The sequence below is a fragment of the Cetorhinus maximus genome, chromosome 14, assembly GCF_964194155.1.
Source record: "Cetorhinus maximus chromosome 14, sCetMax3.hap1.1, whole genome shotgun sequence".
NCBI classification, from domain to species: domain Eukaryota; kingdom Metazoa; phylum Chordata; class Chondrichthyes; order Lamniformes; family Cetorhinidae; genus Cetorhinus; species Cetorhinus maximus.
The window spans coordinates 113,136,636-113,149,360 of record NC_135892.1 but is presented as its reverse complement, the minus strand read 5'-3'; the positions used below and the strand labels follow the sequence as shown (position 1 = coordinate 113,149,360).

The 12,725-nt window shown below is 46.1% G+C and overlaps 1 protein-coding gene across 1 annotated transcript in view; it reads right to left on the bottom strand.

The window, feature by feature from the left end:
- Positions 1 to 3,138: 3,138 nt before the first annotated feature.
- Positions 3,139 to 12,725, bottom strand: part of LOC144690179 (zinc finger protein PLAG1-like) — a 91,354-nt gene continuing 81,767 nt past the window's right edge. The window contains exons 4-8 of the mRNA XM_078557631.1: positions 10,641 to 10,753; positions 7,905 to 8,054; positions 7,544 to 7,657; positions 6,072 to 6,508; positions 3,139 to 4,405 (exon numbers count right to left, since the gene is read on the bottom strand). Coding sequence (XP_078413757.1) covers positions 3,139 to 4,405; positions 6,072 to 6,508; positions 7,544 to 7,657; positions 7,905 to 8,054; positions 10,641 to 10,753 — 2,081 coding nt within the window. The remainder of the gene's footprint in view (positions 4,406 to 6,071; positions 6,509 to 7,543; positions 7,658 to 7,904; positions 8,055 to 10,640; positions 10,754 to 12,725) is intronic.

The window sequence follows — 12,725 nt, the reverse complement described above, 5'->3', positions numbered from 1 at the left end:
GATGGACGATGGACTGGCGGGTGGGGGATGGGGATGGACGATGGACTGGCGGGTGGGGTGGGGGATGGGGATGGATGATGGACTGGTGGGTGGGGTGGGGGATGGGGATGGACGATGGACTGGTGGGTGGGGTGGCGGATGATGGGCCATTGGGTGGCTGGTGCTTAGATATTTGCAACTCCTATTTTAAAAATGTTGGTTCCAGTGCCTCACCCAGCAAGATCCAGAATGAGTATTCAAGTGTGTGTGCACGTGCGACAGGGTGGTGGGGGCAGTGTGTGTATATGTGTGTGGGGTGGGAAGTGTGTGTGTGTGTGTGTGTGTGCGTGCATGCGCCGTGGGGTGTAGCGTGTGTGTGTGTGTGTGTGTATTGGCATATGTGGGTAAAGTGAAGTTATTTGTTTCCCCTATGGATCCTGATAGATCAGGGTTTGCTGTTCCACACCCCTCAAGGAGAGAATAGGCCCCCACGACACAGGCTCAGACCCCATCCCCAGCACTCACCTCCGCCCCAGACTCCGAGATGCCACCAGTTGATTTCCTGCCGAAGATTTAAAATGCCCCTTCCTATGATCCCAGTCTTACATGCTAACCACTGTCATTACTGCCATTGTGAATAACATACCAGCAAAATAATGAGCTGAGATCAAAACACAGAGACAACATCAACCACCAGTTCCAAATCATACATGGGATTTAATGCATTGTGTAAAAAAACGTTGATCATTTCCAAAAATATATTTTTCATTCCACAACATAAAAAATAATCCTCACCAAATCCACTGTCTATCAATAATTATATGGTGATCAGTCTTAATCGAAAATGTTCATGGTCAATTCCATCAAAAATATATATATCTTTACAAAAGTAAAACCTTACTGAGAATTTGTGTTAACCTCAGGTTTTAAAACTGACCCCGCTTGAAAATTGATTAGGGCAAAAATAGACGATAACTTGAGGATCAACACTGGTCAATCAGAGGAACAGGACTGAGAACAACAGCTATCTGGGTGGGTTAACCAATAATCTGAGGAGTTTGTTGGGGTTTATATACAGAATAACAGATATCCAGGAGTGAGTTACATGCTGAGATCTAAATGGGGGTTTGGGAGTTTTATATATAGAATAGTAGATTCCTGGCAGTGAGTTACAGGCTGCAATCTAATCGAGGATTTTAGGGGGGTTTATATATAGAATAACAGATATCCAGGAGTGAGTTACAGGCTGCAATCTAATCAAGGTGTTTAAACGGGTTTTTATATAGGATAACGGATCCCTGGGAGTGACTTATAGGCTGGAATCTAATGAGAGATTCAGATGTTTTACATATGGAATAATGGAAACCTGAGAATAAGTTGCATGTTCAAATCTAATTGATGTGTCCAAATAGCTTATGTATAGAGTAATATCCAGGAGCGAGTTACAAACTGGGATTTAACCGTGGGAGTCACTGGGAATGTTTCTGTATTTGTGTTAGAGTCTCTGCTGTCAACATTTGTGGAAGTTCCAGGAACAGGAGGAGGCCATTCAGCCCCTTAAGCCTGTTCCACCATTCAATCAGATCAGGCACGTCACCTCTGTTCAGTCCCTATGTTCCACATCTGTCAATGTCCTTCCCGAATAAAAATCCATCAATCTCAGTTTTGAAAGCTCCAGTTGAAAGAGTGTTCCATATTTGCATTATCATTTCTGCTTAGAGGTACTTGCTGATTCACGCCTTGATGGGACTGTCTCGAATTTTAAGATTAAGATCAGACTGCACAGAAGGAGGTCATTCAGCCCATCGTGCCTGTGTTGGCTCCTTGGCAGAGCTATTAAAGCTATTATATGGAATATAATGTGGGAAAATGTGAGGTTATGCACTTTGGCAGGAAGAATAGAGGAGCTGAATATTATTTAAATGGAGAAAGTCTGCAGAAAGCTGCAGCACAGAGGGATTTGGGGGTCCTTGTGCATGAATCACAAAAAGCTAACATACAAGTTCAGCAGGTAATAGGGAAGGCAAATGGAATGTTGGCCTTTATTTCAAAGGGAATGAAATATAAAAATAGGGAAGTTTTGCTAAAACTATACGAGGCACTAGTTAGACCACACCTAGAATACTGTGAACAGTTTTGGTTCCCTTATCTAAGGAAAAATATACTGGCACTGGGGGCAGTCCAGAGAAAGTTCACTAGATTGATCCTGGGTATGGAGGGATTTTCTTATGAGGAGAGGTTGAGTAGGTTGGGCCTGTACTCATTGGAGTTTAGAAGAATGAGAGGCGACCTTATTGAAACATAGATTCTTAGGGGGCTTAACAGGGTAGATGCTGAGAGATTGTTTCCCCTTGTGGGAGAGTCGAGGATCACAGGACATAATCTCAAGAGTAGGGCGGCGCCCATTTAAAAGAGATGAGGAATTTCTTCTCTCAGAGGGTAGTCAATCTGTGGAATTATTTACCGCAGAGGGCTGTAGAGGCTGGGTCATTAAGCATATTCAAGGCGGAGATAGACAGATTTTTAATCAGTAAGGGAATCGAGGGTTATGGGGAGGTGGTGGGAAAGTGGAGTTAAGGATTATCGGAACAACCATGATCTCACTGAATGGCGGAGTAGACTCAGTGGGCCGAATGGCCTACTTCTGCTCCTACCTCTTATGGTCACTCACTCCCATGCTCATGACCCACTGTCCAGTAAATTATCTTTCCCCTTCAAGTATTTTATCCAATTCCCTTTTGAAAGTTATCACTGAATCTGCTTCCACCACCCTTTCAGGCAGCACATTCCAGATCGTAACTCACTGTCTCCACTGCTTCCTTTTCCAATCACCATGTCAGGTTGCGCTGCCTCTGTCTGGATCCTCCTAAGTTTCAAATATATCAAATTGGATCATTACCAAAAAGTAGGGCTTCAAAAATAAGAAATAGCATATTTTGAAAAATGGTAATGTTTGAAGTGCTTTTATCGACAGATGTTGCAGATTTAATGGCCTGGCAGTAATAGAAAACAATTTATATTTGTAAAAATATATATTTTAAAGAAAATGTAAGAATCCAACGTATTTGACTCTTGAATTTTTCAGATTTGACTCTCCATGTTCCCGATCCTCTGTGACTGTTACCCGGGGCTCCCTGATAGAGTGAAGGCAGCAGCTGGTTATTGAAACACTTGGTGAAAGCGGGGCAGTGGAGTAGGTGCGACGGTGGAGGGAAAGGCTGTCGAGACCCGATGAAGCTGGGTCAAGCTCAAACTGGCCACCGAAGGCCCCCCGTCCGGCTGCTGCCCCTCGAGGGGAGCCATTCTCTGCCCAGCCTCCCTTTGGCCATACGGCAGCCCCACATCACCATCTGGAGGTTGGCTGGCACCAGGAGGTGTGGGCAAGAGTCCAAGCAAATGGGAGATGTCCATGGAACTCATGTTCAAGGGCTTGGCATCTTTATGCATGGTGCTGGTACAGCCTGTGTTGTCCAAGGAAACACTCAAAGTTTCCAATCCGATATCCGAGCTTTCCTTACCAGCTGCCGATTGGGATTGAAGCCCTGGTATATCTCCCGACAATTCCAAGTTGTAGCCCCTCGTGCCAACCTTTAGAGACTGGTCTTTGCTGGGCAAGGGGTTATATGAAGTAGTATTGAGCTGGTATTGGGAGGGTTGCATACATCGGCTTGTAGGAGGTGGTGTGGGAGGAGAAAGAATCGGGGCTGGTGTCTCTATGCAACCCAACCTTGTTGCCAGTGAGCTGGGTACCATGTGGTGAGGCCTTCTTGGGTGATGGCCAGATGGCAATGGGTGGGTGTAGAGTTCAGGTCTCACGCTTGCATTGTCCTTCTGCACCGGCTCACCCAGAGGATCAGGCCATAAGGTGCCAACCTCCTCCTTCAGAGAGATGGGGGAGCCGCCATTCAATGGCTCGACCATCCCGTGAGCCACCAAATTCCCTCTCGGCAGCTCCCGAGCATGGCTTTTTTTGGTGTGCCGCGTCAAGTGATCCTTCCGGCCAAAGCGCTGGGCACAGAATTGGCAGAGGAAGTCTTTGCGCCCCGTGTGGACCACTGTGTGCCGCCTGACGTCCTTGCGGGTGTAGAAGCGCCGCTCGCAGCGATCGCACGCGTGCCGTTTCTCCCTGGCGCTGTTGGCCAGCCTACCTGCATGGCCCTTCAGGTGCTCCAGCAGCTGGTCAGTCCGCCCAAACTCGTGGGCGCACACTCCGCACGTCAGGTCACCGCTGGCAGCCGAGTGCAACGCCAGGTGCCGCCTGTAGCCCAGTTTTGTGTTGTACCTCTTGCCACACTCTTCACACCTGAGCAGGGTCTTGTTTGGGTCATGGGTCTGAAGATGGTTCTTAAGGTGATCCTTCCTGTGGAACATCTTCTCACAATATGAACACCGGTGAGACTTCTGAGGACAGTGGGTAGCCATGTGTCTGAAGGAACAATGACATTCAGAAGATTAGCAGGGGCAACAAGCTCTCAGATCCCCCGTTAAAGAAGATGTTTACTCTGCTAACTTTAGTTTTTACTATTAAGGACCAAGGTCTATCATGAAGAACCCTGTAGGAGAAATTTTCGAATCCTGTGCTGCCAGTGAGGAGCCATGCTTGCTGAAGATTGGGAATAACACTATAGCCCTGATTGTCTTCACCTCACTTCTCTTGAGTTTGTGGCCGCTGTCCAGGATCAGATAGTGACAGTGGGATTGGGAGACATTTCTCTACATCTTAGCCCTAAATGGCCCACCTCTTGTTCTCAGACTATGATCCCTAGTTGTAGAATCTACAACTAGGGAGAAAAACAGCCTCTCATCACCTACCCTGTCAAACCCTCTAAGAATCTTATACGTTTCAATGAGATCACTACTGAGGATAAAGGCCAGCTCTACTCAATCTCTCCTCATAGGAGAGCTCCCTTAACCCAGGAATCAGTTTATGTATGCATAATGGGAGACTGTAGGCTAAAATGAGCCATATAGTCTTCCCCATTGTATTAATCTGTCTTGTGATACAATCAAGATTGAACAGACTAAGACTGAAGATGAGGTCTCAAAAGCCTGTAGATCACAGGAAGAGAAGGCTGAGGAGTTCCACGGTTTGGAACTGTTAAATTAGCCCAGAACATACACCTACTGGTGTCTCTTGGTTGCTTTTTTGTTACCAAATTGGTATCAATTAAAGCAACTTACCTGATCAAAAGGCTGAATTCACAATTAAAGTCTAACCCTTTATCAGAAATGCCCTGGCCATTATTTATCCTACAACGGACATTATTAACACAAATTATTTGTTCATTATCACACTGCCCCTTGTGACACCTTGTGAGCAACTGGGTGCAAAAGGGGAGGCGGTGGCATAAGTGGTGTTGTCACTGGACTGGTAATTCAGAGACCCAGGGTAATGCTCTGGGGACCTGAGTTCGAATCCACCACGGCAGATGGTGGAATTTGAATTCAATAAAAATCTGGAATTAAAAGTCTAATGCTGACCATGAAACCATTGTTGTAAAAACCCATTTGGTTCACTCATGTCCTTTAGGGAAGGAAATCTGCCGCCCTTATCTGGTCTGGCCTACATGTGACTCCAGACCCACAGCAATGTGGTTGACTCTTAAGGGCAATTGGAGATGGGCAATAAATGCTGGCCTAGCCAGTGATGCCACATCCCATGAATAAATAAAAAAAAGTGCTTCAATGTCTGTCATTTGGGACATTATGAAGGTATGAAAAGTGCTAAATAATTGCAAGATTGTCCTTACTTTCTGTGGTTCCCAAAGCTTTCCAGCACTGGGGGTTTTCCTCACCTCATGTCTGGATCTGTTATAGACTCAGTTGATAGAGACAGGTTATTGTGATGAGTCAATAGCTCCATTATTGTTGTCTCAGGTGAAGGTGGTGGAAGGAGACCCAGGTGGTCTGTGGTCTTATTTCATCCAGTAACTCCAATGTTTCTATGGCACCTTTAATGTACACATTTGCCCTGAGGCAGTGACAGAACCAAAAACGGAGATCTAAGGAGGGGTGACCAAAAGCTTGGTCAAAGAGATGGGTGAAGTGATGGAGGGATTTAGAAGGGGAATTTCCAGAGCCTAGCCCTTTACCTTATCAGTTTATATTTGGAGATAAACGCTTTGGCACAGTCATGTTGGGAGCAGATATACGGACGTTCTCCAGTGTGTGAATAGGAGTGCGCTGTTAGTTTGTCCGCAGTGAAGAAGATCTTCTCACACAGTGGACAGGGGAATGTCTTCCGTGGTTTTGTCTCTTCTCCCTCCATCCCTGTGCCCACGGCCTGACTGTCTCGCTGCAGGATCCTCAGGCTCGCCGTCTGGTCAAACTGACCATCAGGGACAGGAGTGTCTGTCTTCAAGCAGGTGGAAGCATGCTCGGTCCCCAGGCGCCCAGTCATGGCCAGTCCGCGCACTCTCCCTCGGACCATTCCCTGACTCAACTGGCTGCAGGGATGCGATTCCAGCAAACTGAAGTTGCTGAAGACATTACAGCAACTGGAGCATTTCCACCGGTTGGCAGTCTCCACCTGCAAAAGAAAGAAGAAACTGCGCTTTAATTTAGAATCATAGAATCAAACAGCACAGAATGAGGGTCGCTGTGCTTAAACCGGCTCTTTGAACGATCCAATTAAATAGTTTCACCCCTCTGTGCTTTCCCTGGAGCCCTGCAATCCTCTCTCCATCAGTATTGATCTAATTCCCCTTTGAAAGTTACTAATGAATCTGCTTCCATCGTCCTCTCAGGCAGATCACAACAACTCACTGTGTAGAGAGAAAAAGACCCTCCTCATCTCATTCTCTGGTTTTTGTTGCCAATTATCCTATATACCTATCTATATAGATATATATAGTAATATAGGATATATATATATATATATATATATCTGTATCCTCTATATCTATTTCCTTTGGTTACCGACCCTCCTGCCACTGGAAAAAGATTCCCCCTGTTTTCTGATTTCCTGATATCCACCTGATGAATCTCTGATCCTTTCGAAGAAGAAGAGAAAAAGCCTTAGAAACAAATGGAAGGAACTCTTGAGAAACTACGTGCCATCCTCTTTTAGATCTGTGTCAGTTCTGGCTCCCCATCCCAAACACAAGTCACTTAGATCAAGTGCTTCCATTTCTGTCAAGTCTTGACACATCTCTAAGAAAAGTCTCCAAGCTCTTCATGGTTAATGGAGGTGTTCTGAAGGGCAGTAACAACAGGAATTCGTATGTGGACAATCAAACCTGCCCATTTCCTCCACAACAAAGCCTCAGAGGCAGCAAGGAGATGAAAGAGATGGTACAGATTGAGGGAGGAATATTGGCCAGGACACTGAGGAAATTGCTGCTGCATCCTTTGAATAGTTACCAGTGACTTTTAACCATTCATCTCAAGCACTGGAACAGGCAAATAAGTTGCCATAGGCAGAGAACTGAACTTGAGATCTTCCAAATTTGTTTGGCAAAGAGATAGATTCTCTAGCTCTGAGCTATTGGAATAGCTACTGGAAAATCAGGCAATGTGATTTAACCCAAACAAGCCAATCCCTGAGTGACAAAATGAGACTTACAGCAGGAGATGTGTAGAGCCCAGGCTCCTGTTTGATAAGCACCGATGGAGCTTCCATGAATTTGGCGTAATCTGCCGCATACCAGACTTTCAGTTCCATATGCGGTTGGATGCTCTGCAGAAGATACCATTCCATTTAGCATTTACATAGTTAACACCTAACCATGATGTCACATCACACACCTGTGTACCTCCCCTCTGTGGCAGAACCCGCTGGATGATACCACCCATCAGGTGACATTTCCCCATTGGCTGACACCTTTCCTGTGGGTGTCACCTCCCTGTTAGATGTCACTTGTCTACACCGTGACACCTCCCCACCTCCATTGGGTCCAGGCTCTGATAAGATCTACAGCCCCTACCTTTACTGTTGTGAAGTACACTTCTCCCCGGTGCTGGTATGCAACAAGGGTTTGCTCCTCCAGATTCCTCGCAGGACGCACAAACATCATCCAGTTACCTGATTCTTCATCCGGAGTGTTTAGGAAATATTTTACCCCATCCTTTAAAACCTGGGGAGACAGACAGTGTACCAATGGAACAAAGTATACAACAGGTCTCCCTCAAGCACACCCTAAACTCCTCGCCAATGGCATAAACAGAGGAACAGGGGGAGACCATACAACTCTAGAGCATGTTCCACAATTCAGTTAGATGATGGCTGGTCTATATCTTTATTACTCGCTGTGATTCCATTTCCCTTTATATCCTTGCTCAATAAAACTCGAACAGTCTCAACCTTGAAATTTTTGTTTGACCCCCAATTTCAACAGCTTTTGGGAGGAAAAGTTTGAGATTTCCACCCCCATTTGTGTGAAGCAATGTTTCCTGGGTGAAATACACACGCACTGTTGGCGCCTCCTTATATAGTCAATAGTGCAGAGCATTAGTGCCAACAAGGGTTTCTACTACAAGCCCTTGCCCTACCACCCTGTGCCAATTGATGCCAATATTCAGTTACGTAACACTGCCTGAAGGATACCTGAAGACGTGGCTGTACAATTACAAGGCAGAAGTCAGGAGTGTGATGGAATACTCTCCACTTGCCTAGATCAGTGTAGCTCCAACACTCAAAAGGCTCAACATCATCTGGACAAAAGCAGCCTGTTTGATCAGCACCCCACTCACCACCGCTCCCTCCACCACCAACCAGAGTGGCAATAGTGTGTACCATCTACAAGATGCACTGCAGCAACTCACCAAGGCTCCTCTGACAGCACCTTCAAAACCTGTGACCACTACCACCTAGAAGGACAGCAGGGGAACAGCACCACTTGCAAGTTCCCCACATACCAGCCTGACTTGGAACTTCACTGTCGCTGGGTCAAAATCCTGGAACTCCCTCCCTAACAACACTGTGGGAACACCTTTACCAAATGTACATCAGTGGTGCTGAAAGAAGGTTCACCATCATATTCTAAGCATAAACAGAACAAAAGAATGGTGTCTGGTAGACAGAACCAAATATTGGTGGCAGTTCTACACTGCACTTGGTAAGCTCCTGAGTGAGTCAGGTGACTTGGTGAGTCAGGTTCAACAATATAGCAGTGGCTGCTGAAGAAGGGAAGGAGAGAACTGCAGATGAAGGAATGTTTTTTTAATTCGTTCGTGGGGTGTGGGCGTCACTGGCTAGGCCAGCATTTATTGCCCACCCCTAATTTCCCTTGTTCAGAGGGCATTTTTAAGAGTCAAACATATTGCAGTGGGTCTGGAGTCACATGTAGGCCAGACCAGGTAAGGATGGTAGATTTCCTTCCCTAAAGGACATTGGTGAACCAGATGGGTTTTCACGACAATCGAGGTTTCATGGTCATCATTAGACTTTTTAATTCCAGATCTTTATCGAATTCAAATTCCACCATCTGCCTTGGTGGGACTGGAACCCAGGTCCCCAGGGGGGGGCTCTGAAGAAGAGTCATACGGACTTGAAACGTTAACTCTGTTTATCTCTCCAGGTGCTGTTAGACTTGCATTTTCTGTTTTCGTTCCCCAGAGCATTACCCCGGGTGTCTGGATTACCAGTCCAGCGACAATGCCACTACACCACCACCTCCCCATGTTGCTGCTTTTCTTGCTACGTGCATTTATAGGTTCTGGGAAATATGAATTTAGCTCTGTCTACAACAGCACAGAGAATTAAGAGAACAGGCACACACCTGGAAACTATGCTCCCTTACCCAGAGGATATATACTTTTTGAGAGTGTAGTGTACCCTTACAGAATATCTCAGTACAGAGGTGACCATTTGACCCAACATGCCTGTGCTGACTTGGTCCAATATAGTCCCACGCTCCAGCTGTTTCCCCATAACTCTGGAGTATATGTCCAATTGTTTTTGAAGAGTTCCTACTGAATCAGATTCCACCACCCTCTCAGGCAGTACATTCACATTCATAAACCAAATCAGGATAGAGAGGAGGGCGGGGAAGGTCACTCGATCCCATCCTAACCGATTCACCCAGAAAGAGCATACAGCCTCTCACTGTAGATCCCGTTGCTTCTCAATCGACTCCTGGGGTTTGAGCTCCACTACCCAGACACACGTCATTAAATACAACTGTCCCTAAGACACAATGAAGAAAATCCTGCTCTAGGGAGAGGTTGTGTTGTCAATGAAGGTGCATTTAATTGATTCCTAGAATGAGGGGTGTTCTGTGAGGGGAGATCGAGTAGAATGGATGGATATTCTCTGGAGTTTAGAAGAACGAATCAAACATATAAAATTCTTGGGAGGGTTTGATAGGGCAAATACTGAGAGGTTGTTTCCCCTGCCTGGACAGCCTAGTACAAGAGGTGACAATTTCAGGATAAACAGTCAACCATTTAGGGCGGAGATGAGGTGAGATATCTTCACTCAGAGGGTTGTGATTCTTTGGAATTCTCCATCCCAGAGCACTCTGGAAGCTCAGTTGTTGAGTATATTCACGGCTGAGATCAACAGATTTTTAGGCACCAAGGAAATTGGGGATAGTGTCGGAAAGCGGAGTTGAAGTAGAAGATCAGTCTTGATCTTCCTCAATGGCGGAGCAGGTTTACTTCTTATGTTACTGCAATCTCATTGCAAGGGAGGCTAAACACCTGTACTTGTCAATCCATACCTGTAACACAATCCTGCTGTCATCACTGTTGGTGAGCCTGGTTGAAAGTTGGCCCACGAACGGTCCAAACTGTGTCCGCTTCTGAATCACCTTCTTGGCGAATACTCCTAAGACTGTAAGAGGGCATCAAATTAACACAGAATTTACAACACAAAAACAGGCCATTCGGCCTGACTGGTCCATGTCAGGGTTTCTGCTCCACAAAAGCCTCTTTCTACTGTACGTCATGGACCCCTATCAGCATAATCTCTATTCCTTTCTCCTGCGTATGTCTCCACTCTGCTCCCCGCCCCCACCTCCACCCCCCACAAGTGGAAACAACTTCTCTACATCCACCCTTTCAAATCCTTTCATAATTTTAAAGACCTGTATCAGATCAGGAGCCCCAGGCTGTACAGACTTTCCTGATGGGTATAACCTCTCAGATCTGGTATCATTCTGGTAAATCTTTTCTGTACCTTCTCTAGTATTTCTATACACTGTCTCCTGCCAATATCTTTCTGTGTATGTGTGGAAAACCAATGACGTCATTGGCAGGAGATGCAGTGCCAGCAAAAATCTGTCACAGGGTGGCGGCCGCGCAACCTGACTTGATAGCACGAAGGGGGTGGGCACCTGGGCATGATTGATGTCCACATCAGCCAATAGTAAGGATGTATGTCAGTTTAAAGGGTATGTAAGCCAATCAGAGCTGCAGGCACGGGACTCAATGAATCATGTGCGGTTGTAGTGGTTCGGACCCTGCTGAACGAGGACAACGTTGTTACCAACCGAGGCCCAGAATAAGATCGTGAGAAGCTTAGACCACCGAATCGGTGCTCGGCACAATGGCCTTCAATGCGTCCATCAGTGGCCTCCTCATATCTGAGGAGCTGTGGGGCGAACGTTGTTGGGCTCAATGTTGGGTTTTATTTACTGGTTTGGAGACGGGGTCTTGACTGGTGTTTTCTTACAGCGTCTGTATTTGCTTGAAATATCTTTCAAAATACATGGGAATATGTCTTTAATAATTGTTTGATAAGCATCTGTGTTTCTGGGCGCTGCTGCTCCATCACTCGCTAAGACGTCACGGAGTAAAACACGACAACTACGCACGCATGGCGTTGGCAGCAAACACAGCCTTTTCTACAAACCTTTTATAATGTGGAGACCTGAACTGTGCTCAGTGTGGCCTAATCAAGTCTCGCGCAAGTTTCAACGATGGATGGTCGGTCAGTAACTGAGTAACAGCGTGGAATTAAAGTGCAGAATGTGGTTCAGGAATGTGTTATAGTATAATGTGTGCTGCAACAGATACATGTACTGATCCATCCCATACCGGAAACGTCACTGAATTGTTCTCCTGTTGGCTGGTGGTGGTAGAAAGTGTCTAAAAGTCTCTGTAAACTAGCCTGTGTACCAATGCCTCTCTTCCATTTATTATACTCCTAGCCACACAAATACCTCTATATTAAAAGTGTACAATTCACCTGCATCTCTATTGCCAGCCCTCAAGCCCATCCCTCCTGTATGTCTCAGTAGGTTCTCCCACATAAAATTATGGTTCCCTCTTTGTGTCCTTAAGTTGGATTCTGTTTTTCCCTCTCTCAATATTGTGCTTTCAATATCCTTTTTTCAAAAAAAACTTGTTCATGGAATATGGGTGTCACCCATCCCTAATTGCCCTTGAGAAGGTGGTGGTGAGCTGCCTTCTTGAACCGCTGCAGTCCATGTGGTGTAGGTACACCCACAGTGCTGTTAGAGAGGGAGTTCCAGGATATTGACCCAGTGACAGTGAAGGAACGGTGATATATTTCCAAGTCAGGATGGTGAGTGACTTGGAGGGGAGCTTCCAGGTGGTGGTGTTCCCATGTGTTTGCTGTTCTTGTCCTTCTAGGTGGTAGAGGTCGCAGATTTGGAAGGTGCTGTCGAAGGCAAGTTGTTTCTGTGCATCTTGTAGATGGTACACACTGCTGCCACTGTGCGCTGGTGGTGGAGGGAATGAATGTTAAAGGCGGTGAATGGGGTGCCAATCAAGTGGGTTGCCTTGTCCTAGATGGTGTCCAGCTGCTTTAGTGTTGTTGGGAGCTGGACTTATTCAGGCAA